Here is a 26,941-nt window from a genome sequence, read left to right as displayed (position 1 = left end):
CACGTCATTCAAATGAAGTGTAACTCCGTGAATACTCAACGAAGAGACATGAGAGAGATATCTATAGAAAGCTTGACATGTCTACTTTAAAACTAAACAAGTGCTGCTAACAGATATTCTGTGATAAAGTAATCCATATGAAAACAACGCGATGTCTGTTTATCAGGTCTCCCTTCGTTGTATCTAATATGACCACTCCCCCGCGCTGAACGCGCTATTCAGATTCAAACTGAAATGCGCGGCTTGAATATGCACACACAGAAGAAAAAGCAGTGAGACTGTTCAAGTTTTTTATTTTACTGTTTGCTTCGCGATGAGAGGAATAAGACAATTCACCCCAAAAAGATGCTAACGCATTGTGTACCATGAAGTTGTGTGCGGAACAACCAATCAAACCTATGTTAGTTGACCAATCCGAACACAGTATGCTACCGAAAGGTGGGGTTTGAGGAAACTGAATCTTTTCAACAGCTTCGCGCGAACCGTTTGGGGATCTCTGAGAATTTAAGTAATTTTAAAATGATATTTTGACAAAATGACAATGTTTTTTAACCTTGGATGGATTTAAACCTATTGTACAGGACTTATAAACAGTGATAGGAAGCTTAGAATTTTCTTCTTACTGGCTCTTTAATGTGTTTGAAAGACAAAAGACTTCCAAAGCTATAGTAATACTATACTAATACTTATGAATAATTTATTGCTAGTGTGTGAATAATATATAATCATGTAATCAATAAAAAAAGTTACTGTAGTCTGATTACAAGTATTTTAAAATGTGATTTAATCTTATTCCAAGTACTTAAAGTTTTGAACCCAGATTACATGTAACCATTTACTACCTAGCTCGGTGTGTGTGTGTGTGTGTGTGTGTGTTTTCGTTGTGTTTAAAATGTTTTTATATGCACCATCCATAACAATGGATAATATTTTTGGAGCTGTGCTCACATTTTTTCATTCTTCACTTTACTTTTTATAGTGGAATTCATTATGTCGTCAATGATTCTATGTTTTGTGCATTCTGTGCTTGACTGAGTAAAATGCCCCCGTTGCTTAATGTGCCTTCCGAGTTCAGCACTGTGTCAAGATGTCATGACAGACTTGAGCAAAGACAAAATTTCCAGTTTTTCCTCCCTCTTTTCACTCTGACAGATTCTCTCAGTTGTGGTGTGAGAAAGACTCTTGCCATTGTGTTGATGTTCATGTCATTACTATAGCAACCAGTGTAATGACTCAGGATATTTATCTGATCAGTGTATGTTAAACAAGTGGCTTTTATATTACCATTATAACAAAAATAAATAAATAAAAAATGAAACCTTTTTTTATGTTAAGTGTAGTAATGCCCTGAAATTGCATCAGCTGAAAATATTCTGATGAAATATATATATATATATATATATATATATATATATATATATATATATATATATGAGAAAATAAAGGCATTTTTTATTGTACTTTATCCTACATTATTTTAACTACAATGCACCTGATTTAATTCATTGCCAGTTAACACAACAACCTGGATAGCATGTTCATTTACCAAATTTTCCAAACTTTATAACCAGTTTATTTATTTCCAGGGAAAACAACTTAAAAAAATGGAAAATGGTTGTGCTATGTTTTTAATTTTTAAAATCTCTCAGATATTTTCTGTTAGCTGCTGCCGGAGGAAAGCATTGAATATTTAGCTCTACATAAAGATTTAACATTTAGATTTAATTTTATGAGTTAGATCTACAGTATATTTAACACTTTTCTTTAAGATTTTCTTCTCTGTTGAGGTAGCTGGCTCCCCATCGATGATGGTGAAAATCATTCAGCAAAGATCAATCTAACCTTTGCGAACAGCTCCTACAAAACCGCTTTTACAAATATGTATTTCTGTGAACATAAAAGAGCCTGAGGATACGTAGCAACACACTCTCGCTCTCCACGCCAGCGCCGGAGCACAGCTCGACGTGACACTTTTGATTACCGCAAACGGATTCGCCCAAGTGTTTGTTCTACCAGGAAATTATGATAACAATAGACACTGCACCAGTCCGTCCATATCATCTGCACTTCAATTCGAGTAACCATGGAAACTTAGCGGCAGGTAGCGCGGGATGATTTAGGTCTCAGCGCTGAAGGCAAAGGAGTGTAAACAGCCAGCCTCGTTGAACTGACCCTGAGGAAAATGAGAAAATGTTTGCTGTTCACTGTGACTGCAGTGTCTGTGCCAGGATTTACTAGGGAAACTTTGTTGTTATTTATATATTTCTTTATTTTGCAACATCAGAGCAAAAGTTTCCCGAAGCATAAGCCACAGAATCTGTTGGAGTTACGTAATTTGAAGAAATCTGCATGCTGCCACCTGTTCAAACCTGCTTTAGTCCCAAAACCCACCAGGTGTCAAGTGCTTCATCTGCAAGAAACATCCGCAGTGTGTGTGTGTGTGTGTGTGCTGTGAGAGGATGTGCGCTGTGGATGCTGTATGCTAATGTGGAGAGGGTGTTGTGTTGATTGAATGGCTGGATACGAGTGGCTGTGTAATGTGCAGGGCTTTCTGCACACCTGCCTGTGATGTACTGAATCTGGAAATATTTACTTTAGGGAAATATTAAAGGGATCATCATCACAGTCATGGATTGTGATTTGATACTTGCTAGTTGAATGTAAGTGGCCCTGGGAGTGGGACATACTTATTTCTAGAGAGCATCTGATTGGTTAAAAATCTGTGTAGGGCAGGAGTCGTCATCAGTATTTTTAGTGATTTTTTTAAAGATACAGGATACACAAAGAACAACAGAAATTTTCACAGAGCCTTAAGCACTCCATAGCGGCCCGTTTCAAAACTTACAAAACTCACAGCTACATGGTCTACAGCAGTATTAAATCAAAAAGACAACATAGCCGCGGTACCTACCCGAAGCAATCTAAAATAGTCTGAATATAAACACTTATTATAGGTGCACCCTAGTGATTCAGGACAAGCTAAAAACAAAGTTTGGAAAATGGATTCATGGTGTACTCGCTTTTTATATACATTTTGAACACAAACAAAGTTACGGACCGCAGCTCTGATTGGTTGATTTCTTACCGGGAGCGGATGAATTTCTGCAAATGGCAATAGGACCACTGGGAGGAGCCAGAGGAGCTTGATTTTTTTTCACAGATTATCTGTCTCATATTCTACTGTCAGGACATAATGACAGGTTTAACAAATATGTAAAAAATATATTTGTACAAAAGTTACCTACTGCAGCTTTAAAATCAATGTAACCCATTGATACATTTGAATTGTCATGCATTTGCTAAACATTTTGGGAACTTCAGTGCATACGGTTCTGTATTTCTGTTTGTTTGTGACGGTGCTTTGTTTCGTGTGCGTTCAGGTAACCAGCCGTCCCCGCTGGCGTCAGTGGAGAGTTATAACCAGCTGAAGAGGAGATGGGAACCCGTGGCCCCGTTACCCAGCCCTCGCTGCTCCTGTGCCTCCATTCAGACCCCAAACATGCTGTTCCTCATCGGAGGGGTGTCCCAGGGTCCCAGCAACGCCGTGGAAGCCCTCTGTTTGAAAGAGACCGTCTGACACACTAATGAACAACTACACAAATCCTCACATGCTGTACTTTCCGGAGTGTAAGCTCTGCAAACACACACACACGTGCATACTGACGTCAAGATGACATGTGTGTGTCTCTGACAAATATTCACAGACTTTCCCCTCGGAGGACGCACCAGCTTTATACTTTGAATAGTGGAGACAATCTACTGGAGCTTGGACAGCGTTCCACACCTCTGGACAGAAGAGTTTTGGACTGGAGAGCTAAGACAAGCAAAAAAATACTTAAATATAACTATACTAAATATAGTAAATATATTTATGAATACATATATAAATATAATTATACATATATTGATATATTAATATAGATAAATGTGCAGACCTACACACGCAACACTCCAGGCGCCTTTGAACTATACAGAATTTTTCAGTATCAAAGCAGGGTAATTTTCTGGCAAACTAAAGAGGAACCTAGGGCCATATCCACCACGCTGCCACAGCATCCGTCTGAGGTAGCATGTTAAGCACTTTTTGTATTATTGACAAACAGAGGATCTTCTGCGCGAGACTTCAGAAATGGGAGGTGGATGTGTGTGTGTGTGTTTTTGTACCTTCACAGCCATGCACGTGTGAAATTGAGCATCATTATGCGTGGAAAGAGCAACTCTTCTAACGGCTAATCACTGATGCCTCACTGTAGCATGAGACAGGGGAGATGGAGGAGGACTTGGTTCATCTAGCTGGTTTATTAAAGCAATGTTCTGGGTTCAAAACAGGTTTAGCTTGAATGGATCTGTGATATACTGTCGATTAGACAGATGATCATTTGAATGTGTCCCTAAAACAAGCAAAATAATGGGTTTACAGTAATGCTCTTGCAATGGACATTTAAGAGGAAAGGTATGTATTTTAATTGAAGTGGTTCTAGTAATTAATTTGTACAAACATCTTTTATTTAACATGTTAGTGTTATTTATTAAGTTTTTTTGTGTTTTTAAAAGAAGTCCCATAAGCTCACCAAGATTGCATTTATTTGATCAAATATTAAGTAAAATTACAATATAGTAGGCTTACTATTTGAAAAAACTGTTCTGTATTTAAATATATTTAAAAATGTAATTTCAGTGTCACATGGTTCTTCAGAAATGATCCTTATATGCTTATTTGCTGCTCTAGATAATTTTTTTTAATAATGTTTAATGTCCAAAACAGTTGTGCTGCTATATATTTTTGTGGAAAACATGATGCATTTTAAAAACAGCATTTACTACACAAAGAAAGCTTTGGTAACATTATAAATGGCTTTACTGTCACTTTTGGTCAATTTAATGCATCCTTGGTGAATAAAAGTATTATTTAAAACAAATACTGACCCCAAATACCAAAAATAAATATCAATAATTTTTTATTCTTAAGTGTATTTTTCAGGTAAAATGGCTCATTATTTTAAAGAGTCCTTATCTCAGATTCACTGGTCAATAGGTGTGAAAAAACCTGCTATAGTTTATGTATGTCATCATAATCCATAATCTAAAAACACATGTATGGGTCAGTCACCTGCTTTAAATGGTTATGTTAAAGGTTTAAATATTCAAAAATCTCATGTTTGCATGAATATGGTTATTTTTTGTGGTTACGTTCTCAAAACAAAAAAATGAAAAGAAAATCCTATAATGTAATGTCCTACCCTACAGACTCACCACTGTAAGTTCATTGCTGTAAATATATAAGCTATCACATTTTATTTTATTTGTTGATGAACCAGTTGAAAAATATTTTCTGTGGCGATAGAGATTGTATAGAATCCAGAACATTCCTTTAATACTAACGAAGTTTGGACAAAGTCTTACAAAGTGTGTTTTTCTTCTGGTGTGTGCTGTTTGAGGAAAACCTTTACACTAAATGTGAACCTGGAGCACAAAACCAGTCTTAAGTCACTGGGGTATATTTTTAGCAATAGCCAAAAAAACATTGTATGACTCAAAATTATTGATTTTCCATTCAGATATTTAGTAAATTTCCTGCCAAAAATATATAAAAACTTAATTTTTGACTAGTAATATGCATTGCTCAGAATTCTTTTTAACAACTTTAAAGGTGATTTTCTCAATATTTAGATTTTTTTTTTTAAGCACCAGATTCAGATTCCAGATTTTCAAATAGTTGCATCTCGGCCAAATATTGTCCGATCCATAGATCAATGGAAAGCTTAATTATTCAGCTTTCAGATAATGTATAAATCTCAATGTCGAAAAATTGACACTTAAGACTGGTTTTGTGGTCCATGGTCACAAATTATTAGACACTACAATTTTATAAATTCTTGATAAATTAACTGTAGAAATTTCCAAGATCTCTCAGCACATTAAACACAGGAAATTAGTTCACAATCACATTCATATTTAATCGGAAGTTGTTTCTTCAGGGTAAGAGCTAATTAAATCTTGTCAATGCAGTTGCGATTCACGGTTTCTGAGTGACCCATTTAGAGGGTGAGAGATGAACGCTCCTAGGGGACGTGGAAGAGGACAGAGGGCTCACTTCCTGTAATTTTTGATGAGATAAAACCCTTGCCTTGGACCTCATACACCTCATTTTCGCTTCACCAGTGTGCTGTGAGGGTCTTGTATTGCCCCCACTGATGATTTGACAAGGGTATCGGGTCACTGAGCTATTTAGCATGCTGAAAACAGAACTCATGCATGTCAGGAATTCACAATGCTGACTGAAAGGTTTGAATGCACTAAATTCAGGTGCGTCTTTGCTGTGAGAGGTGAGTATGGGTTTGATTTATCAGGTCTGCGTGTGTTTGTATAAATATGTGCACCCACACACAGATTATCATCACGTTCTGGTCTCAGACGGTTTGCTGACCTGTTGTTATTAGGCGATACGGTGCCCGAGGGCATAAACAGACCTTCATACATATTCATACTGACTGTTGTTTAAGTGCAAATGGCCGTTTGTATGTTTTTGGTTGGGATGGTGAGGAGTGTATGTCAGTTTGGTTTACATCCAACATTAAAATGCCTCTTAGAAACATTAGAATCAAAAGAACAATTAATAAGATCCACATACTTGTTTTAGATTTGCGCCTCCCCTATGACTGTGATGCTGTGCTGGCAGATGTAGATCATGCGTGTCATTTTAAACTGGAAATAGATATTTTTTTTCTGTATGAAGCTATGAAAGCCATCCTACTCACAGACAACAAAGGACTCGAAGATGGCAATGGGAATTTGTTATATTTTATTATTTAAAAATTTTTTAAATGTAATTTTAGTTTTCCATTTTTCATTTTATTTAATTTCATTTTTGGTCTCATTAATGTAGGTCCGGCTGCAGGCTAACTGAAAGAGCAAGTTCATTTTCACTTTGCTTTATGTGAGGTTAGATGTCACAGAGGTTCAAATTTGAAACCCCCTCCAGCACCGCAGGAGACGACAACGTGTGAATAGATGATCTGAGGGAAAGAGATAATGCCGAGAGAAATATACCTCTGTTTTTTCTTGTCTACGACTTCTGCAACAAGACACATGACTCATCTTGGCAGAGTATTTCTCGCTTTCGCTCGAGTCTCATTTCTGCTGCCTCTACGAAATAGAAATGCTGAACATCTTTACTCTCATGACAAAAAAAAAGAAATGTCTCAAGATGTTAAACAGGCTGTTTTCTGAATTCATTTGACCATGATCTGAGCGCCGGCGGATGTGGGTGAAGTGAGCTCATATTTTCATATCTAGAGGTGCAAAATGTTTTACTCGATTTGTTTATTTCAGAGGCCGTTCAGACCTCTCCACAGTGCTTTAAATTACTTTAGGAAATTCAAATAGGCTTTTTTTTTATTATGTAAACATTCAAATGCGTTTCGTCTTTTACCCTATGTGTGTAAAACACTTTGGCGTAAACGCCGTGTATGATCACCTAAACTCTAAGTAGCAGTTGTTTTGCAGTGATTTGTCATGTTTCTCCATGTTCTGAATATTCTCTGTGGTGGGTTGTTGAACTAAATGCAGTTTCTCCAGTGTTTCGTGGGTTAACCTGTTTGTTTTGTTGCTTTGTGAGGTGACAGGCTGTCATGTTGACCCGTAATCTGAGGAGCTGTTGAGATGGTCTGTTGTTTTTTTATGATGTTGTGCCGTCATGTAGTGATGTAGTAGTGGTAGCTGATGGCCTCCGACAGTCTTCAACACCCAGTGCCGATACTCTAGGCACATTTCAGCTTCTGACTCATAATTTCCATACGAAAATCAATCAAAATCCACATTCTCTCACTGCATAATCTCTAATCTAGACAGATATGTCTTGGTTTTAGCCCTGAGCAGAAAATGCAATTGTAGTTCATGTTTTTCCACATCTGAAATATTGCCATGGAGGATTGTTTCACACTGAGGTAGATGAGCAGAGACACACGGTCGGCCCAGGGGAACTCACAGTGTCCCATGAGATTACACTGCACCCATCCACACAGCAAAAGCTGTTATACCCTCTAGCATACTGTTGTCGACCACGCACTGAATCAGCCTCTGTCGTTACACTTTGAAAAACAGGTAACTGTTATCTGCGTTTATTCTGTGAAGAACTATGGGACTGTAGAATTGATGTTGTATGAGCACTGTAGAAATGAACCTATGGGAGTTGGGACGTTTATTCATAACTAGGCTATTGATGGCTATTGATAGTGTAAAATGTTTATGATAACATGAAAGAAATTTCATTTGCCTGTCTTAAAGGGATAGTTCACCTAAAAAAAATTTGAATTCTGGCATAATTTACTAACCCTCACATCATCTGTATGACTGACAAAAGCGTTCTTATAGATTTGGAATGATATGAGGGTGAGTAATGATGACAGGATTTAAATTTTTGAGTGAACTGTCTCCTTAAAGGTGCTGTAAGTGCTCGCCTTTCAATATTTTGCTCATTTTCACAACCACAACTTCTCTCAAAAAATATCCACAGTTCAAAGACAGGAACGATTGACAGATAAAGAGTGTTTCTAATTGGATAAAATTGCGCTGGCGACCCCTGAATATTTCATTGTTTTTGCCTACAGATTCTAGCGCTGTCACAGAGATAGGTGTGATTTCTCTGGACACCTGTTTCAGTGATATCTGTCAGATTAGAGTTACATTTATGTGTAATATTCCCAGATTCCCGACTGCTTACAGCACCTTTAATAATGTTGTCAGGATGAAGAGTAGTTAGAAAGCAATATATATACTGCACAGAATATCAGTGAAATCTCTTGCACAGATTTAATCCCCCATTGTATGTTATATCAGAGATTCAAGCTGCATATGACATAGAGAACTTCACTTGAAATTTATAGATGGGTTAACATGGTCTGGATTTAAATCTGAATTGTGTTGAGCCATGTTGACACACAATTGGGAGTCCAGTTCAGTAGTTCAGTGCCTATATATGTGAGGTAGTGCCTCTACTGCGATTTCTGTAATAAACTCTTTGAAAAATTCCATGTGATCCTGTGTGGTTCAGTGTGTCTTTCTTAAACTTTAATGTAAGAACACAAGAATGCAGCATAGCAAAATGAAGAGCGTACGGCTCAGATTTGCCAGATTGGCGCTACGTGAATTCAGAGAGACAGAGGTGAGGAATTGTGTGTACAAAAAGTAACATTACAAACATTATGGTTGAATCACTGATGGCAGACAATGCTTTTTATACGTTTCTGGACCTTGACACTGTTATTTATATGGCAGTCTATGGGGCAGTCTCAAGCCTACCAGTTTTCATCCAAAAAATCTTAAATTGTGTTCTGAAGATGAACAAGATTTTGAACGACATGGGGGTAAATGATTAATGACAACGTTCTAATTTTGGGGTGGAGTATCCATTTAACATGGTGTCGTAAAATCGCATCGAGTGTAAGAAGCTGGCAAAACTGCGAGATGCGTCTTGATGTGCAAACTGGTAGGGTAGTTGAAAATACAGCGCATGTTAACATAATTACAAAAAAAATATTTCCACCACTGAATAAAAACTTAAAAAAGGTTATTGGGACCTTTTATCTCACAATTCTTTTTTGTTTGTTTTTTCTCAGAATTGCATGATACAAACTCACAATTCTATTTTTCTAAGAATTGTGCGATACAAACTTGCAACTACGAGTTTTATAGTAAGACTTATGACTTTATATCTCGCAATTCTGATTTTATGACTGCAATTGTGTGGTATAAAGTCATTATTGTGAGATATAGTCCTAACCTGTTCTCATGAAAGTACATAGGCCAAATAAAACAAAAACTCATGGTATTGATATGCAAATATTGACTTGGGCATGCATATGCTATGCGATGGGTAGATTTAGGGTTGTGGAGTAGATATGTATCATATTTCCACAAAACCTGCATATCATATGCACATGAAAACTGTGTAATATATGCAGACCAAAGTCCATTTTTGTGTATCAATACCACAATTTTTATTTGGCATGCTATTTATATGCATTTTCATGAGACTGGGCTCCTATAGTCGCAATTGCGATAAAAAAGTCAGAATTGTGAGATAAAAAGTTGTTCATAATCTCTCCGAATTATGAGATACTCACAACTGCGAGTTATAAAGTCAGAATTGAGAGATATAAAGTCCAAAAAGACTATTTTCTCAAAATTTCAATTTTATATCTCACATTTCTGACTAACTCACAATTGCGAGTTTATATCTCAGAATTCTAACTTTAAAACGCGCAAAGTTTATATCTTGCAATTCTGACTTTATAATTCGCAGTTGTGAGTTTATAGCTCACAATTCTGACTTTTTTCTCAGAATTGTGCGATATGAACTCATTTATAAACTTAAAAAGTCGCAATTACCCTTTTTATTTTTTATTCAGTGGTGGAAACGAGCTTAGTAAAAGGCTCAGTGTCATCCGGTCCGGCCCAAGTGAATTGTTTTTGTTTCATTTTTTTCTTGGCTGGTTTACAGAACGAAGATAAACCAATAATCCCAAAAATGTCACCTCCATTTATTTTGGATGAAGTACACAACCAGAACATCTTCAAATGTCACGTCTTGGCAAGACAGGGATTAAAGATGTCTAGTATCTTGCCTCGCCTGTTAGGGGTTGATTTACGACTTAACAGTCTGGCAGTTGTCTAAATGGCAGTTTTATTTTGTGCTTTCCTGCACCTTCTTGTAGTAATATTAATAAAATAATGAATGCATTTCATTTCAAACAGGCTACACAGGCTATTATTAAATGAAGGACGTGGCCAAATAATTCATTCATTTGCGTTAAAAAATAATGAACTATAAACAGTAAAGTACTTCATAAGCCTTTGAATCCCTGCTCAGGTAACTGCTGTGCTGATACTCTAATTAAACAGTAGCACTCTGTACTTATCCTAATTTCTGCTTTTTAATTTCCCCTCTGTGTGTGTGTGTGTGTGTGTGTGCGCTGTGGATGATTATTACTCATTCTTATTAAAGGAGCGAGATGTACCTTCAGAATTATTGCTCTAGGTTCCCTGCTGTGTGTTTTGGGTGAGGGGCTTGTGGAGGTGGGATGAGAGACAGAGGAAATATTATTTCACTGCCCTGGCAACTGGATCAGACATTAATCTCAATTCAGAGCCAATGAATAACTCTCCTCTCTGAGTCTTTTTTGATTGCATAATGTTGACATCCGCGGTCAGTGCTCTGACTAATGCTGAGGTGTATCTGAGGTACATTAACGTTAGTAATCGTTTTAAAGAAATATGTTAAATCCTCACAACAAGACGATTCTGACGTGACCTTCTTTAATTCGAGCAACTAGAAACTAGCTTACATTTTGTGTGTAAATCAATTTAGCACTAAAAAACTCATTCATATAGGCTCAAAAGCATGTGATCGAGCAGCCAATCACGGCATGAAACACTAGCCTTTGCAACACTGACACCCAGGGGCAACTCTTAGTATTTTTTCTCTTTAACAAAACTCTACTAAATTTGATTCAATTTGGCTTTCTCTTCTTGTCTGTGTTAATTATTCACAGGCTATATTTGTATCATTGTGTAACTTATCTAGTGTCATATCAGATTAAAGCAGGGATGAATCATGTTTATATATTAATCATCCTGACCACAAATAAAAATCAGCATTGCTCAGCAGTTCATTTAATCTAAAGATATCACAAACCACTTATGACTTGTTATTACGCCAATATATATAGTGAACATACTCCTTTCTCCATCAGTCAGTACTGATTACTGCCTTATTTGCTGTAATTATGACTCTAAAACTACTAAATCATTTCAGATGTAATTGATTTTAATGGCACTAGAAAGATTTTGTTGTCTAATGCATGGAACAAAAGCAAATTGCAAGTAAACGATGTGTAAAATGAAGTAAAAAATATTATTTTGAAGTCTAAATGTATATGACGTAGTGTACAAATTCTCCATATTTGTTATTGCATTCACTATTTATCCAATAAGATTGTGAATTAATCGTGCAATGAGCCGCCTGGACACCTATAGCCAAAGGAGCTTATCCTTATAAAGTATAGTCAGCACTTTGGAAAAGGTCTTTAAAATTAATGGACTGAAAAAACAGATGTGGCTTGCTGTACTATCTGTTTGCACTTGTAGACAACTGAGCATCTTTGACCAGTAACATTTCAGTGTGTCAGCATGCAGGTGTGTGTGATGCATCAAAGCATTGTGGACACTGTATGACACACACTACTCCACTGCATATATAAAGAGATTATTATAGTGAAATCATAACATTAGTCTGCTGCTTTGGATTTATATTCTGTAATATCACATAATACCTTTCTTTGAGTTTATAGTTGCAGAACTATCAACACTGTGGCCTTCATATTAGGCTGCTAGTAGCAGGATCAAATTGTACTGTAGATTCTTTCTGTCATTAGAGTTATAAAGGCAACATGTTTCGTTAAAAATGTTTATTGATCCACTTGGACAGGGTCGCCTATACCTGAATTCCACAACCCCATTTTTACTGTTTTGAAAATAAAGGTTCCAAAAGAATGAACCTTTAAGTGATGAAGAAGTGATAAAAAATTACTTTTTTTCTAATGTAGTACAGATGTTAAAAGTTCTTTGTGGAACCACTGAAGCCAATAATCTTTATTTTAAAGATTATAACTTTTTATGTGGTTTTAAGTGTGTCCAAACAAACTGCACCACCCTCATGAACTAGGCCAGACTTCTCTAGATCCTATTCTTGAAAAACTATTAATAGTAATAACAGAGGGCAAAGGGGATTATGACTCAGATTGTCTGAACGATTCACAGGATTGAGTGACCAAGAGCAGGATACAGTTAGGGCTTTCAACATTTCTTCCCATTCAGTCAAACAAGTGACCCCCAGGTCAAAAATGCTACACAGTATATCATTAATTAACTATATTAAGATATACATTTAAGATATACATACATAAAATATATAGAATATTTGTATAATAAAAAAGAACATTTAAACAGAAAGTGTTAGTAAATTTCACAAATAATTACAAGGAAATGGTAAGTAACAATGAATTAAATGTGAAATTTTGTAGTAAAATGAATGAAATAGTATTTTCTATTTTCTGTGCTCTAATATTTTTGTTTTATTTACTGTACAACTTTGAAAAACAAAGTTTACACGTGGGGGAAGGTGTCCATGATTATCTTTCTTTTTTTTCTCGGTTTCTCAAAGGTTAAGTTCTCTATTATAGTGTATAGACGAAGTAAACACTATCCAAATGTATTTTCATTGATTCATTTTTGAGTGATTTTTTTTTCAGTAATTAAATCTAAGATTTTTTGTGGAATTTGTGGCCATCAACTTGGCCTTCAAAAGATTATTTTAAATTTAACAGGTAAAAATAATCAGGTCATGTTTAATGTTCTGACACGAGACCCTCGGGGAGCCCTTGAGCCTGAACCGAGGAAGGGAACACTCTGTGTACTAAATTATGAATTATTGCAAAGCTCTTGATCTTGTTTCAAGCTAATTGATTCAGACATGGATTGATATGAATAATCCCTTGCTGTCATGTGATCCAAAAAAGTCCTTGTACTGAATCCCAAGCCAGTAAGAGCACCTTTATTGAAAGCCTGTGGTTAGTTTTACACTTTGGTACAAACTGAAATTTTTAACTTTTTCTACTTTTTTTTTTAAGGGGATATACATTTGTCTCATATATCAGAACATTTTTGGTGTTGTATCATCAGTTTTTGGAGCTTAAAAGTTTATTGGGATGTCTGGATCAAGGAGGATGCCTGGACAGTGAAGCTGCCAGTTGTGATAATGGACATTTTTTGTTGAGAAGCAGAGCTTGTGTTCTTTATTGTCATCATTCGCGATGGGTCAGCGACTCAGTGAGGATTCGGACGATAAAGAGATTGATGTTGCTGAACTGCAGGAGTGGTATAAAAAGTTTGTGATTGAGTGTCCGAGCGGGACGCTCTTCATGCACGAGTTCAAGAGCTTCTTTGGTGTAACGGGAAACCCAGAAGCAGCCGATTATATAGAAAACATGTTTCGTGCTTTTGATAAAAATGGGGTAAGTAATTCAATTTCAGTTAAGTTTCAAAAAGTACACTGTGTGAGAAGTGAGTGTATAAAATACTTAACACAGATATAATAGAAATATACACTGGGAAAGAGATTGCATGTTTAGAAAATGACACTGAAAACAATCTATAATTTTTGACAGTTCAATCCTCTTTCTCTTTACCTTCCTTTAAAAAAAATAATTTCATAGGACAACACTATTGATTTTCTGGAATACGTTGCAGCCTTGAATCTAGTGCTGCGAGGAAAGTTGGAGCACAAACTGAAATGGACTTTTAAAATGTACGACAAGGATGGGAGCGGCTGCATCGACAAAACAGAGCTCAGGGAGATTGTGGAGGTAATCAAACCTCATGTCAAAAAAGGATGAAAAACATAATTCTGTGTGCTCTGGTACAGAGATTACAATTTCATAACTTTGACCTTGACATTGAAACTCACTAGTGAGATGTTTACAGGGGATTAATCCATATGAGCTCTGTTACAACGGTACATTTGTGTGCAGAGATGCTGTTATACTTTGTAATACCACTATAAAGAAGACATTTATGTATTTAGTTGTTATGTATAAGCACCTTTACTTTACTTTTACAGTCAATCTACCGACTAAAGAAAGCCTGCCATGGTGAACTTGATGAAGAGTGTACCCTACTGACCCCAGATCAGGTGGTGGACCGAATATTTGAGCTAGTGGATGAGAATGGAGATGGTAAAACATATTTTTATTTCTACAGTTTTTAAATGGTCAAGCCAAAGTTTAGTCTTTTCCTTTATTATAATACATAGCCTGCGTTTATTTAACTTCACTGATGTTAATAATTCATCAAACTGTGGAGAAATTCTAGCTTTCTGTTCAAAGGCTTTCTTGTAAAAGCAGCTGATGCTGAGTTTCTTTGCTGTGTCCACAGGGGAGTTGTCTCTGGACGAGTTCATCGATGGGGCACGACGTGACAAATGGGTCATGAAGATGCTGCAAATGGACGTGAACCCTGGGGACTGGATGAATGAACAGAGGAGCCGCAGCGCCAACTTCTGAACTCCATATTCCCCAAAACAACTCTTAACAGAAGCCTACACCTCAACCAACATATACAGAGCATGCATAGCTTCAAGTACAGTCTTAGTCGTGGTTCATTCAAGTAAATTTAAAGCTGCAGTCCGTAACTTTTTTGGTTGAAAAATTATCCAGAATCAATATTTGAGCAAACTATCGCCTTACTTTAGCCGATTCACAATGGTTAATTTAGAATAATGTTTTCTAAATTGAGTGGTATGGGTAGGTTTTCACGGAAAATTTGAGCATGACACTGCGTCATTACGTCACGTCTGTAAACATAAAGAAGTTGTCCCGGCTACTATGCTATCACATGTGAAGATCCTGCAGGTGGCTGACATTTAATTATAGCCTATTCCCACAGCAGTTCAAAAATTATCTTATTGGCGGATTGTACTCAAGAAAGGGTTAATTATATGAAATTAATGTATGAATTAAATTAAAGTATATTCCAGTTTTAAATGTGGTTCTGATTACAGATAACCTGGGTTCACACAAGATGTGTATTTTAAAGAAAACCAGTTCGATGGGAGCATGGTTTGCTTTTTGGGTTAAGATAATTTCTTAATATTAAATTTGAATGATGTGTCAATAGAGATTAGACTGTACAGACATTGAAATCTACATTCTAATTAGAGATGTTCCGATACCCTTTTTCTCTTCCCGATACCGATTCCGATACCTGGGCTCAGGGTATCGGCCGATACCGAGTACTGATCCGATACCTGGGTGTATATCTGTATATACAGCTGTATATACTACTAGCCCTGTGTAAATTGCTAGAATTTTTTTATGGTGTGCTTCAGACAGATCCCTCAATAAAACATGAACAAATACATGGTGAACTACTGTATTTATTACAGTATTTTTATTATCTAACATGAATTTGACAGTATTATTTATTTTCTTATGCAAAAAAGAACTTCAAATGCAGCCAAAAATCTAACACCGCAAACTAAAAAAGGTATTTAAGTTTTACAATATAACTGTATAAAAAAACTGCAACAAATAAGTCTAGGAATATAAAAAAAGATCTATTAATCAGATAATCTCTAACAAGTAAAAAACAAGTAAAAAACAAGCAACCATCTAGGCATAATTATTATTATTATAGAGATGTATTATTATTACTGTAGGCTACAACAGTAGCTTTATATATTGTCAATTTACTCATGTAAACCAAACATTTATTTTAATGGGCTGCCATGAAGATCTTTGAGTGTCTGTGTTTATGATATGACAGTATTCTCAAATGAAACGGTAAATTCTCATGAAGTGACGGTTTATGCGTTCGTGTCCTCATGACACACAGCAGAGACTACAAAACAGCGAGCTCTCGCGCATCTGTGCCAGTCACCCACAGAGATGTAGATTTTGCGGGAGTAATATTTAAATAGTATTTTGCAGTTTAATATTCACAGACACTAGTATATATTCGGCTACTGTCTGGAGCCCTGCGTTTTGACTTACACGGAAGCGACTGAACGCAGTTGCCAGAACTGAATATACTCGAGAGTCTGTAACTACCGGTACTACAGAGACATACTGCTAACCACTGATCTATAATATAGTAGCGGCTTCACTGTCTTTTGGCAGTTTAGAATGTGATGAGTGATCCAGTCATATATAGATAAGGGCTGCTAACGCGTTTTCATTTCTTCTTCGCTGCTCTAAACAGGGGTTGCTTGTGGCAACACAGCACAACTTCCTGTGTTTTCAATGCATTTTGAGCAGCGAAGAAGAACCGTGCAGCGGTTAGGCAAAGCTTGCGGTCATAACTAGGTCTTTTTTAAGAAAATGGTATCGGATCGGTATATGGGTTCATGTACTCGCCGATGCCGATGCCAGAATTTGTTGTGGTATCGGAGATATTTCCGATACTAGTATCGGAATCGGAACAACTCTAATTCTAATACACACTATACTCATAGTCTCGCAATACGGATGTTATTAACATTAATAATTTGAGTATAAAGTATAACAATAATGATAATGATAATTTGCAGGGTTTGATGTGATATGAGCCAATCGATCGTTAGATTAAAATACAATTGGTAGCACGATTTACTGTAATGCTTTTTTCCTCAGTTGGTCAGAACAAAGCATGGCAGACTTGTTACTTACTTGTTCAGATGACAATATGTGGGTAAATTTATTATTTGGGTCATATATTCCAAGACTGGAATCTGTGATTACTATATACAGTGAATATCCACACTGGTGCAGTGACTGAGAGCTACACATCCACCTCAAAATAGATTCATCCGCGCTGGATCACAACCCACGCATGGAATATAATTCTGCAAGGAACTACAATTCCAGGTTTTCAAACACTGATAGCGACAAAAAGGCAAAATTTAAAGACTGCAGCTTTAAGCCATCAGCACTTTGTTTTCTAATGTAGTGGTGTAACTCCATTTTTTTTGACAAACATAATTTATTCTATAAACGTAAATATTCATGTTTTCTTTATTGTTTCTTTCATTCTTGTTGTTAGGATTTGCAAAATGCTCACTTTCATGACTGACTGGATTTCTGACTTTTTATTATTATTATTATTATTATTATTATTCAGATGAGGTGCATCTGAGTTTACTGTATGTAGCATATTACTCAATTTATAAACAACCAACCAATTTCAAATTGGCATGTCTCATGTTTGTAAATAAAAGTCTCCGGAAGGTCAAAATTGTAAAAGTATTTGCATTTGTAAATTTGTCTAAAATAAAAACTCATCAATTATACATTTAATGTAATTATTTTATTTTTTTCATTTATTACCAGGTCACGCTTGTGTTTGGAAAAAATTGTAAGTGTGGTTTTGTTTTGGCAGTTGTATTATTATTATATTACTGAGCAGGGTAGCAAAACCCTAAAATATCTCCATAGCAGAATAGTAAGGAATTGTTTCTATCTATTTTATTCAAGCCATCTTATGATTAAATTAACATCATAACATCCCTAATGTTATATCATTTGCTAATAATTATTAGTCTCAGGATGTCAACAGTTTACTAATTATCTGTAGTTCAGTTCACAATTTATTAATTATTATACAATTGTCACTTTTTTTAATCAGTGGTGCTACAGAAACATGTTTTATTATCTACTTTTTAAAATAAACCATTAAATGCTGATGTGTGATACTGTCTGAAATAATAAACAAAACAAATGCGTTATAGAAGCTTTTTTGTGTAAATATATATACATATATTAATTAAATGTAACCTTTCATTTGCTTTTATCAGCGTTTATCAGCCTTCAATGTCTCTCAGTGGATTTATAAAGTTGGCTCCCTAACGCTAGATGGCGCTCAAGCCTATCATCAGCATTAATTTAAACTAGAACACAAAGCAAAAGAGAAACCATTTTCCCCCTGTTTCTTTATTTACCATGTGTGAGTAGAACCATATCAATGTTTAAAGGGAAGTAAAACACATCAGCTTCATTGTTGTGGTAAGTTATCAGTCCTGCATCTCTAGCCAGAACTCGACGTACCTATCCAGCGGCTGTTGGTTAAGAATTAAAGCATGTAACGTAAAGTTAAACACACCTTAGTTTGGCCCATTTACCTTAATTAGTAATGTATTTACTGATGAATATCAACTGGACAGTACTTATCCGTAAATTTTGTGTCGTCACGGTGTTGTTTATGTATTGTAATATGCAATATTATATATGTAATAATATGTAATATAAACAATAATTAACTTGGGGCTCTCAAGTGTCACGCATTCACCGTGAGACATGCGCGTTTCAAACGATTTCAACCCGTTCACACGCTCTCACGCCACACAATGTATTTCTCACGCTGAGAAAAAAGGGATAACTTCTCCTGCTATAATTAATGGACGAATACCGGGAAGCTCTCATCTGAGTTCATAGCTGTCAGAGTTAAATGCATAGGTTAAATGCCATCTTCCAGCAAATCAGAAATTAGAATACGCACAACCGGCACATCCGGGAACGTAACTGTCAATTTCGTCACCGCCCCTTTTTAGGTCTCTGCAGGAAAGTAATGGGAGTTACCAGATCTGGGTGTTTTTACACCATGATACCTGATTGGTTGTCGTCATAGTGACGTTAGGTTTAGGGATGGAGTTTGGTAAAGGAGGTCATTTAGATTGCATGATTTAGAAACACCCAGGAGTTTGAAAACACCCACAAAGGTGATAAACGCCCACTTTTGCTCTGCAGAGACCTAAGTCTCAAATAAACTAGATTTCCAATAGACTTACATACAAAATAGCGGCAAAAAGCAACTAAACATGTCAAATAATTATATGTCCACCCTGCCTGCCACAGAGCGTGAAAGATATATCAACAAACTTAATTTGGTCAATTTAAAAACAGCACGTCCCTTCATTCTCCCAGTGTCAAACTGGTGTAACAACTTCACCCAGTGGCCAGAAGTGTCTTAACAGGACATTTACTCGTACCTCATCGAGTCACCAGGTAAGCCAGTGAATGATTTTACTTCATATTTGAAAGTAAACCTATTTTAATGTATATATTATGTCTTTATATTTAGAGTACTGAGTGCACTTTTGTGTCCATTCATACAACTAGCCTGGCTTAGCTTTCGATTAGCATCATAAGTAATTCATGAAATTTCCATAACAGAAAGATATTGATGATGATGGCAGGTAGCCATGAATTTCAAATTTGGGGTTTTACAGACATTATTGGTGCACACAACAACTCTTTGGCATGTTGTAAGGTTAGTACACTTCCTTGATCCAATACTGTATGGCGGTTTGTTTTCCCCTAAAAGTGGGCGTGACTCTGTGTAGACCTTCTATAACTCTGCGCCGGTTGTGCGTATGTTGTTGTTTCTTCGAAAATGACGTGATCGCGCTGCATGCGCTTTAAACAACATGGGTTCGCGCACAGTTGAAAGCGTGATATCCGATGAATGCTGAGGGTTACCTTTTTTTAGCATATTGATTTGACGATTCCTGGACGAAATCACTTGCTTGTGATCAAACATAGTGAGAGCTGATGTTGTGGAATATAGCCAAATTCATGCTAAATTGTTTTTGATGCAGTCAACTCTCAAGCTGCTTTGCACCAGAGTCCTTACTTAGCTTTGGCTACCAGAAACGAAAGAAAGTACTAGCGATGTTATAATATAACAGTGAGTAAATCTAAAAAAGACAGACAAATATGTACATTGAGTACTGCTGTTCAGTTGGCTCGTTTCTGGCCAAATTTCATAATGGCATACGTAGCATCATGACATTTACACTTGCAGTCGTGTTCAGTGAAAATTAATTAAATGGAATTCAATGGAGTTCACACTGGTAATATTGAAATACAGTTTCTCAAATATTGATAAAAATATATATTCTTGCATCAAACAAAATAATAACATTTGAAAAAAAGAAATTAATAAAAAGTGGTTAAATGGGGCTCTAAGCTTACTTTTTTTTAATGTAAAGAAAAAATAAAATAAATTAGGAGCCCAGTCAAAAATTTCAGGAGCACCTTCTAATCAATAATCAAAAACTCTGATGAAATATTAGCCTTCCCATTACAAGATGATATTTGACTCCTTAAAGTGATTTACAGGGAATTTAGTTTTTACACCTTTGTAATGGCATTTTTCTAACTTCATAAAAAATATGTCATCTTTTAAGTCAAATTAAAAAATATATATATGTATAATCTGTTTAAACTAATTAAAACAACAGAATAAACTCAAGTAGAAAAAGTTACCAATCAAATTAAATCAGTATTAATTATTTATTTGTATTTTTTTTCTACAGAGGTGGCACTAAAGAACACAAAAGTGGCTTGTTAGGTATAGACGTTAAATGAATCGAATTCGTCCAAATTTAAACAAACTAAATAACAGAAAAGATACTTTAAAAATGGAATTAAAACTGCCAGTAGGTGGTGGCAAATCATTGAGTTTATCACTGAATCATTTATTCAATTGATTTGTTCAAATGACTAATTAATTCAGGAACGAAGCAAGTGACTGGCTTTGTGAATGGGTAATTGATTCAGATTCATTTAAAAACGGGGAACCCTGGTTATCATTCCTATTTTTTCAGGTCAATTATGAACAATAGGTAAAATTGAACTGCTTGCGAAAACTTGAGAGAATTGTGTGCTCCAAATATTTGAATGGCTCCTCCCCTTTGATTGGCCCCTCAACTAATCTCACTTTAAACTTTTGCCATAGCTTGAGAGCTTTGGTCAACATTTTCTGTTGACCAAAACGCTGCTGTTGTTGTTGTTTTTTTGTGTTTGACTGTTATCCTGTAATACATTTACAGATAATTTGTGGAAGGTTACTGTTAAATTTCGCTTATTAGGCTGTTTATATATTCCAATATTTGTGTATTCTTCTCATGTCAGAATAAATGTAATATTGTGACTTTCCCCATATTGTGTGACAACATCTCCCATCGTGTGTTAAATGACCTGTATATTTCTCTTAGACCGTAACACCGGAAATGTTCAATAGCTATTTGTAGTCGAGATAAAATGTGTCAGTACAGGAAATAATTCCAGTCATGTCCCTGCTCAAATGTCAAAGGAATCTGGAAGGCAGAATCCTGTGGATGAAGGTATGGCAAAAGTAAGCATATCATTATTTGAGTAACAGTACTTTTAAAAAGCTTGCTCTTTTACTTTTTCGGATCTGTGTAAAGATTGACCAAAGACTTCCATAGCAAAAGAATGTGAAAAGGGTATTCAGACTGATTAAATAATAATAATAAAATAATAATAATTGTAGAGTTGGTTGTGGGCATTGTCTTGTTTTGATTGGGTTTTGTGTTCTTGTTCATTTATTGCAGCTGATGTGCAGATCAGGATGGCGGCTGCTGCACAAGAGAGGAGATTTGTTCACCTGTCCGCCCACCGATGCCCTGGCGCACTGCATCAGTGAAGACTGCCGCATGGGAGCAGGGATCGCTATGCTCTTCAAGAAGACCTTCGGACAAGTAGATGAGCTTCTGGCTCAGAGTGAGTGAGAATAATCATAAGAAGAGAAGTGACACTCAAATTGCACCCATTTGATTCCCAGTTTTCTGTTCTGTGCAGAGAAGCAACCTGGGCAGTGTGCTGTCCTGAGAATATCAGAGCGTTTTGTGTACTACCTGGTAAGATGGCCTGTAGGGTTTAGTTCACATCTGTTGTATGTTTTACTAAATAAATGAAAGCTTTCTTGTTAAGAAAAACTTCCCTTTTCCACTTTTATTCCTGAACCAGGTCACAAAGAAAAAGTACAACCAAAAACCCACCTATGACAATCTCAGACAGAGCCTCGTGTCTATGAGGGAACACTGCTTGGCCAATGGCGTTAACAGTATATCCATGCCTCGGTAAACTGACATGTTTAATAACAATAGTGTTGTTTTTAATTTAAATGCAGACACTGGTTTTAGATTTGCTTATTTTGAATATGATTCTAGCTAAATGTTTTGAAAATGACAATAAGAATAATTCTGCAGTTGTGAAAACTCAAATGTAGCTTGGTAATTGCATTTTTAAATAGTTGGAAAGAATTAGGGTAACTTTATTTTTTAATTGATTTTAGCCTTCTGCTGAATAGACCTCAATAACTGATGTCGTTTTCTCTTGGAAGGATTGGCTGTGGTCTGGATAAACTGAAATGGGAAAATGTGTCTTCCATTATCACAGAAGTCTTCCAGGACACACAAATCTCCATCACTGTGTACACAATCTAGACCACATTAGGTCTGAAACTTGAAGAATGGTTGGGGGGTGGCTTTCTATTCCAATGGAATTTCACAGCATAGTGTATGGTGTGTAGGGTGTTCATTAGTCTTGTTCTGGGAAACATAGGCTCTTAAGACTGTTCCAGTTATATACTCTAAGAATATGTAGGGGTTCAGTTCCATTGTTCTTCCATTCTACTGTTGCATCTCTAAATGTGTGGATGTTCATTTCTTCACTAAAGGGTCACTGGATTGTTTGATAAATTATGCTTTCTAGTTCATAGTTTTCCAGTCATTATCACTAAATTAAATGTACCTCTAATATTAATGCACTATAAATGTCCCATAAATAATGATTCCACCATTATTCTGATATCCTTATTTTCCAATTTTCTTCTTCAGTACATTGGTTCTCATCTGTGTTACTGGAGATGTTTCCAATCTGTGTCTCATTTCCAAAGCAGTACCCTCCAAAGGTCGCATTTGTCATCCTCGAACGTCACAGAACCTCTCTCATTTCAGAAAAGCAACCATTATAAAATTCACTCTTAGTCCTCATGAGGCATAGTTACAGTCATTTCTGTCTTTAGAATATAACAGTCAGCAGATAAAGCAGACAAATGTGACCTCTGGAGGGTGCAGCCTTTGAAATGAGACACAGCGAAAATGTGCAGTTTAGGGGGGACTCGAGGAACGCAGTTGTGATCCACTGCATCAGTACATATATATAGCATAGAAAAGCATCACACCACTGTCTTTAAATTGGGCAGTTGTGCTAATTGACTCGTGTTTATTGTTTTACATACAGGGAGAATGCCAAAATTCATCATAAAATAAAAAATTGAATACGGTATTTAAACAATGCTTAGAGGCTAGAGCAAAGCAAACTATATTTTAGTAAGCAAAAGAATTAGCTTAGAATGAACAGGAATTTTATGCTTGAATTTTGCAACCAGATGTTTAGCTTCTAAAAATTTTCTTAAAATGATACTTAGTAAAAATATTACCTTTATTATTTATTTATTTGTGGTTTGAATTCATAATGTAAGTTTCAAATCGATAAAGTCAACAAAGTGATTTCACAGGATGAATAGTGTTGACAGAGAAAACAATGCTGTTGTAATTATAGGGACATTTTAAAAATTAGCTTTTTAAGTATTATATTTGTTGTTGGCTGTTTTTTGCTTACCCTACTTTAAAATATCACACAATCTCTCATCATAATAATCATAGCTATCTTGACAGTCCTCCCAGGGTGTAAAGTTATCTTCCTCGTTCTCAACGAACGTAGACCAAACATACGCAAAATCCACAGGCCTCATCATGCGTATTTTACACCCTGCCCTAACTAGCGCCTGAAGTCCGGCCTGTATCTCTGCTTCCTCCCACTGGAAGAGACGGGAGCAGTGGATATTAAGGCGCATTGTCTTGCGAGCTCGCAAGATCTCTACGAGCTTAGCAGAGCAGGATGCGCAAGGACTCGAGGACGTGTACCAGGTCACTGTGTAGTGGAGTGACTTGTCATAATAGGCCAGCACTTGATGAAAGAAGGCCTCTTCAGCATGTGAACCTGAATGCTCATCCTCCAGGTAACCACGAAGGCCTTCTGTCTCTGCAGAGCCTCCTTGAATGTCTACCTGGTAGCACAGGAAGGTCTTGTTGCGTCCAGAGGAATATTCCACATTTTTAAATTGGAACTTAAAGAAGGTCGGGTTCATTCGGTCTCTGTGGGAAGAGTTTGGAAATGAGACTTTAAGGTTGAAAGCTGGAATACACTACATGACATCATTACTGAAAATTAGAACAGATTTTAAATACTGTTTGTCAAAGTTGTGTGGTGTAGCTTCAAAACAAATGAATGGATTAACACTGGACAAGAAGTGCTTCTGTTAGGCAGTGACTCAAAAGGATGTAATTTTTTCTTGTATTGATCACTTTTTTAAAATAAATTCATATCTCAGGTGAGTTTCTCTTGAGTATTATTTAGTTTGAAAGAAGAACCCAATGAGTGGTAAAATTAAAACTTGGTTGTTGGTTTTTTTTTTTTTTTTTTTTTGGCCCTCATTTATATTACAGGGCTTAAAGTAAATGGCCACCTGAACACAACACAACTATGTGCTGGTTGAACAATTTCAAAACCAGATATAGAGAATTAGTCTGCTTTAACAGCTTTCATTTCTATGTGTGTTGTCTGCTATAATTTAAATCATGGTTGGGTAAGGATTGGGGTTAGAGATTTCCTCCTATTTAAATGCAAGAGCAATTCATCCCAATGGTGTTTCAGGTCTGGGTTTGTGCGGATCAATCAAACCTTATGGACCTCACTTAGTGATGTACCCTGTTGAAAGACATTTGGTCCAGATTATATGCAAATGTCACTGTGGGTGCATTTGAAATAGTCAAACTGGTCAAATAGAAGGCAGTGCCCAGAAACCTTTGGTAATGAAGTTCCTGCAACATCATGGTTTCGGGATACTACACCATGGCAGGGACAGGAAAACTCATAAAGACATGAATTTTATACTGAGTAGCCTACAGAAGAGTCACAACTTCCTAAAACAACTGGGGTTCAAAGCAGTGACCTGGATTGTTAAAATGTATAATGTTCCTACCCAACATGTTGGAATTTCAGATGTAATTCTTGTCAAAGTTGGTCCGACCAACCCAAGCACACTTATCTATAAGTTTTCGTGTTTTTTAAAAATGGCTTTTATAGTATCAAAGTCAAACAAGTGGCAAAGTCGTCTTAAATTAGGTTGTGGTGTCATGCAATATGTCTTGCTGTTATGAATTTTGAAGAGACAGTGTCAGAAACAAATTGGCAAAAAATGTACCTTTAGGGATACAACAGCTTGTTAGTACCTTTAAAATGATATATATGTCCCCTTAAATTAAAATTATGAACTGTTTAAGTGGTAAATAACCCAGTGACAAGCTGTTGTATCCCTACAGATACTTTTTTTCTGAGATATGCCACTCTTCTTGCTGAGTGATAGAAATATTACTGTGGGTCCAGTTTGTGATAAGAGATCATGAAAGATGTCTGACATACCCTATAATGATCTCGAATGGAGGCAGCTCCATAGGCTCCAGCTCAAACTCCTCATCTTTGACAGGGCCTTTGGCACCATCTGCTACTTCCCCATTTCCTTGAGGCATCGTCTCATTTATTTGCGGATTTTCTGGGGTCTTCTCTGGCTTCTTTGTCACCTTTTCTCCTTTATCCTTGTTCTTTTCTTTCTCCTTTTCAGGTTTACTCTCTACTTTCTCCAATTTCTTTTCTTTCTTCTTTATCAGGCCGCTTTTACTGGGGATCTTGCTGTCCTTTTTGTCCGCCATGACTTAGCTGTGCGATGAAATGGGTCTGCTATCTGTTGAGTGTGTGAAGGGGGCTGTTGATTTAGTTTGTGAGTCAGAGAGATGACAGCCTGAATATGGTCCCAAGTCTGATAGTTAAAAGATGAAGATAAAGATAACTCACTGTGACAAACAGGAGCTGGTCAGAGGGGGTGGGGGGGGGGGGGCGAAGGGCAGCTGCTCTCTTGTTTCCATTCTAAAAAAAGGCCAAAATATAATGGGAGGTGGGATTTTATACATTCATTGTTTAAACACGTCTCCGCCCAATTTTGTTCAACAGTTGCTTCAACTAGCCGTTTTCCTCTTGCTTAATTTCAAATGTGTAATGAGCACTTATTAGCATATAACCTAGATTCATCAGGTATTTCCCTCCCCTTTTTGATCAGGATATTATTGCCACCTACAACAGGCAGTTTATTAATAACTGTAGTTTGGCAGACAGTTGAGAATGACTCAGTCTCTTCACATAGTGAATGCCATAGTTCAGCTTAGGCCTTTGCTACCCTCAGATCAAGGTGGTCTAAAGGTCAGCATGGCACTGGCTAGTCCCTGAAGAATCAAATTTTTGCACTCCCCGACCCATGAGCAATCTTTGTTACCATTTACAGACACTTAAGATGTTGTGATGGAGGAACTGACTCACTCTGAAGAAGATAACAATCACAGTTGTGAAATGCAGCGAATTTTAAGGTTAGATTCCTGTGCAGAGTGCTTATGCCCCCACTCTACCCATTCGAGTCGTTAGTACTGTGT

At 36.5% G+C, this 26,941-nt stretch overlaps 4 protein-coding genes across 13 annotated transcripts in view; 3 read left to right on the top strand and 1 right to left on the bottom strand.

Moving 5' to 3' along the window:
* Positions 1-9,032, top strand: part of LOC128012056 (kelch domain-containing protein 8B-like) — a 112,260-nt gene extending 103,228 nt beyond the window's left edge. For both annotated transcript variants that reach the window (XM_052594975.1, XM_052594974.1), the window contains one exon: positions 3,381-9,032. In XM_052594975.1, coding sequence (XP_052450935.1) covers positions 3,381-3,577 — 197 coding nt within the window. In that variant the 3' untranslated portion in view covers positions 3,578-9,032. The remainder of the gene's footprint in view (positions 1-3,380) is intronic.
* A 4,543-nt stretch (positions 9,033-13,575) lies between these two features.
* On the top strand, positions 13,576-17,881 carry LOC128011164 (guanylyl cyclase-activating protein 2-like). The gene is made up of 4 exons (XM_052593305.1): positions 13,576-14,072; positions 14,274-14,423; positions 14,678-14,792; positions 14,992-17,881. Exons 1-4 carry the CDS (start codon positions 13,872-13,874, stop codon positions 15,117-15,119), a joined length of 594 nt encoding a protein of 197 aa, XP_052449265.1. The 5' UTR covers positions 13,576-13,871; the 3' UTR covers positions 15,120-17,881.
* Positions 17,882-18,472: 591 nt separating this feature from the next.
* oard1 (O-acyl-ADP-ribose deacylase 1) lies at positions 18,473-24,796 on the top strand. 9 transcript variants are annotated; one of them, XM_052594142.1, is made up of 7 exons: positions 18,551-18,593; positions 19,512-19,592; positions 21,685-21,726; positions 21,947-22,115; positions 22,194-22,252; positions 22,362-22,474; positions 22,738-24,796. In XM_052594142.1, the coding sequence occupies exons 3-7, from the start codon at positions 21,718-21,720 to the stop codon at positions 22,838-22,840; spliced, it is 453 nt and encodes a 150-aa protein (XP_052450102.1). In that variant the 5' UTR covers positions 18,551-18,593; positions 19,512-19,592; positions 21,685-21,717; the 3' UTR covers positions 22,841-24,796. The 9 variants fall into 9 exon arrangements, with proteins under 9 accessions (XP_052450103.1, XP_052450108.1, XP_052450106.1 ...); XM_052594147.1 differs by having other exon boundaries at positions 18,557-18,593; positions 21,685-21,715; XM_052594143.1 differs by lacking the exon at positions 19,512-19,592 and having other exon boundaries at positions 18,473-18,593.
* On the bottom strand, positions 23,588-26,291 carry apobec2b (apolipoprotein B mRNA editing enzyme, catalytic polypeptide-like 2b). Its single transcript, XM_052594137.1, has 2 exons — positions 25,884-26,291; positions 23,588-24,556 (listed from the first exon to the last, which is right to left on the bottom strand). The coding sequence occupies exons 1-2, from the start codon at positions 26,168-26,170 to the stop codon at positions 24,022-24,024; spliced, it is 822 nt and encodes a 273-aa protein (XP_052450097.1). The 5' UTR covers positions 26,171-26,291; the 3' UTR covers positions 23,588-24,021.
* Between the last annotated feature and the right edge of the window lie 650 nt (positions 26,292-26,941).

The sequence above is a fragment of the Carassius gibelio genome, chromosome B23, assembly GCF_023724105.1.
Source record: "Carassius gibelio isolate Cgi1373 ecotype wild population from Czech Republic chromosome B23, carGib1.2-hapl.c, whole genome shotgun sequence".
In the NCBI taxonomy this organism is placed as follows: Eukaryota; Metazoa; Chordata; class Actinopteri; order Cypriniformes; family Cyprinidae; genus Carassius; species Carassius gibelio.
Note: the sequence above shows the minus strand (reverse complement) of the source record. Positions and strands in the feature narration are given on the sequence as shown.

Bases quoted from the DNA above. Each gene is read 5' to 3' on its own strand.
- oard1 (XM_052594139.1), top strand. From the start codon at position 19,771: ATGATGATGGCAGGTAGCCATGAATTTCAAATTTGGGGTTTTACAGAC. The intron at 21,727-21,946 runs GTAAGCATATCA...CATTTATTGCAG, and splicing joins TGGATGAAGGTATGGCAAAA to CTGATGTGCAGATCAGGATG. The intron at 22,475-22,737 runs GTAAACTGACAT...TTCTCTTGGAAG, and splicing joins AACAGTATATCCATGCCTCG to GATTGGCTGTGGTCTGGATA.
- apobec2b (XM_052594137.1), bottom strand. From the start codon at position 26,170: ATGGCGGACAAAAAGGACAGCAAGATCCCCAGTAAAAGCGGCCTGATA. The intron at 24,557-25,883 runs GTATGTCAGACA...CTCTTCCCACAG, and splicing joins CCATTCGAGATCATTATAGG to AGACCGAATGAACCCGACCT.
- LOC128011164 (XM_052593305.1), top strand. From the start codon at position 13,872: ATGGGTCAGCGACTCAGTGAGGATTCGGACGATAAAGAGATTGATGTT. The intron at 14,073-14,273 runs GTAAGTAATTCA...ATAATTTCATAG, and splicing joins GTGCTTTTGATAAAAATGGG to GACAACACTATTGATTTTCT. The intron at 14,424-14,677 runs GTAATCAAACCT...TTACTTTTACAG, and splicing joins AGCTCAGGGAGATTGTGGAG to TCAATCTACCGACTAAAGAA.